The 1,713-nt window shown below is 61.4% G+C and overlaps 1 protein-coding gene across 1 annotated transcript; it reads right to left on the reverse strand.

Moving 5' to 3' along the window:
* Window positions 1–866: 866 nt before the first annotated feature.
* Window positions 867–1,469, reverse strand: LOC115237639. Its single transcript, XM_029810812.1, has one exon. The coding sequence runs from the start codon at window positions 1,467–1,469 to the stop codon at window positions 867–869; it is 603 nt and encodes a 200-aa protein (XP_029666672.1).
* Window positions 1,470–1,713: the final 244 nt, after the last annotated feature.

Raw genomic sequence — 1,713 nt, forward strand, 5'->3', positions numbered from 1 at the left:
GTAATTTTATAGGCGGAAGATGCGATAACGACAACGCGGACGCGTTCAGATTTGTCGGTTGAATTTACAGTTTAATTTTATCGACTAAATTAACGTTTCAATCTTGAACAGTAACGGAGGGGAAATGCCTTTACGCATACTCCGCCTCGATGGGGTTCGAGGCGGGGTTATGTGGGACTCACCCCCGGCCTAAACAAACGGCCGGGGGACTACCCACTAAAACCACTCCGGGTGGCCTACACCCGGGCGTTAAAGAAGGCCTTTCCGGAATCTGGCGTTTGCACTACTTCGGAGAGGCCTTTCGCCCGCGAGCCTATCTCGCTGGGGAGAGAGTTACACTCCCCCCCAGAGTCGTTATTGCGGGGACTCCCGCTCGTATTGAGGAGAGGGAAACTACCGCCCCTCTCATCCACTTCCCGCCGTTGGCGTGGCGGGGTTGACGTGGCCGGGCCCTGGTACCCCACCTGGGTCCCCGGCCACCGTGCCCGATTATTGCGTGGGCCCTGCGCGTCGGCGGAGGGAGCCGACATGGACCGGAACCAATAGGCCCCAGGTCCGCTCACCCCACCCGCGTCACCCCGTAGCTGGGGAGGGTCTCGTGGGCTGCGGGGGACAACAGTCCCCGCGCCAGTCGACACCCCCCGTTGGGGTCTTCTGGTGCGGCGTTGCGCCGCACCTCTGCGGCTGGAAGACGTGGAGGGTTGGCGGGTCCTGCCAGCAAAAGGCTCTCCCCGCGTCCCCATCCCGCCTCCGGCCGCACAACCACGTTGGAAGGTTCCCCGGCGTCCGCCGACGAGTCTCTCCCTCTCTCTTTTGGCCTTCTCCTTCTGCAGCATAACCGCTTTGCAGAAGGAGGAGACCGCCTTTTAGGACTCCTCGCCCTCGAGCATCGTCGTAATGACGCTCGAGAGCGAGAGGTCGTCACTCCTCAACTGTTGGACGAGGGCACGGCGCTCGTTCGCCCACGCTGGATAGTCTTCCAGCGTGTGCTGCGCCGTGTCCTCGCCCCTACCACAATGATGGTAGCGTGCGTCCATCTCGCGCCCGATGCGGCACAGGTACGAGCCAAAACACCCATGACTCGTAAATACCTGTGCCACACGGTATGACATCTCGCCATCCGCCCTTTCCACCCATTTGATTAATCGGGGGCGGATGGCTTTGACGACGCGTCTCCCCGAGTTATTTCGGGGATTGGAGAGGTCTTCTATCCACCTCTCCAGCATACGTCGCCGAGCCTGGAGCCTCACGGCAGCCCTGACCCGCGGGATCAGTACTACGCCTAGCCCATCGAGCTCTTTTGTACGCCTGTACACCTCGGCGTACATTTGGGCGTACAGCTCGATGGGCGGCAATTCCGCCAGAACAGAGGCCGCCGCATGTGACACCGTCCGGTAACCGCGGATGACCCTGATGGCGATCCGCCGAAATATTCGGCGCAGCAACGTCTTGCCGCGCCTACTCGCCATCAGGGCATCCGCTCAAACTAGTGACCCATAAAGGCCACCGCTCGGACGGTCGTCGCATATAGACGGCGCACTCTGCCGTCCGGACCACTCAAATTGGGCAGGAGGCGGCGTGAGCCACTGCCTCCGCCCTGGGGGCCAGACGCGCAAAGTTCCCGTCGAAGCTCCAGGTATCGTCCAAGTAGAGACCCAAGTACTTTAACTGGGTCCCCACCCGGACGGAGGTGCCATCCACCACGACATAGGC

The sequence above is a fragment of the Formica exsecta genome, unplaced genomic scaffold (assembly GCF_003651465.1).
Source record: "Formica exsecta isolate Colony F162 unplaced genomic scaffold, ASM365146v1 scaffold302, whole genome shotgun sequence".
NCBI classification, from domain to species: Eukaryota; Metazoa; Arthropoda; class Insecta; order Hymenoptera; family Formicidae; genus Formica; species Formica exsecta.

What these genes read in the sequence shown, in the direction of transcription:
- LOC115237639 (XM_029810812.1), bottom strand. Translation starts at nt 1,469, where the DNA reads ATGGCGAGTAGGCGCGGCAAGACGTTGCTGCGCCGAATATTTCGGCGG.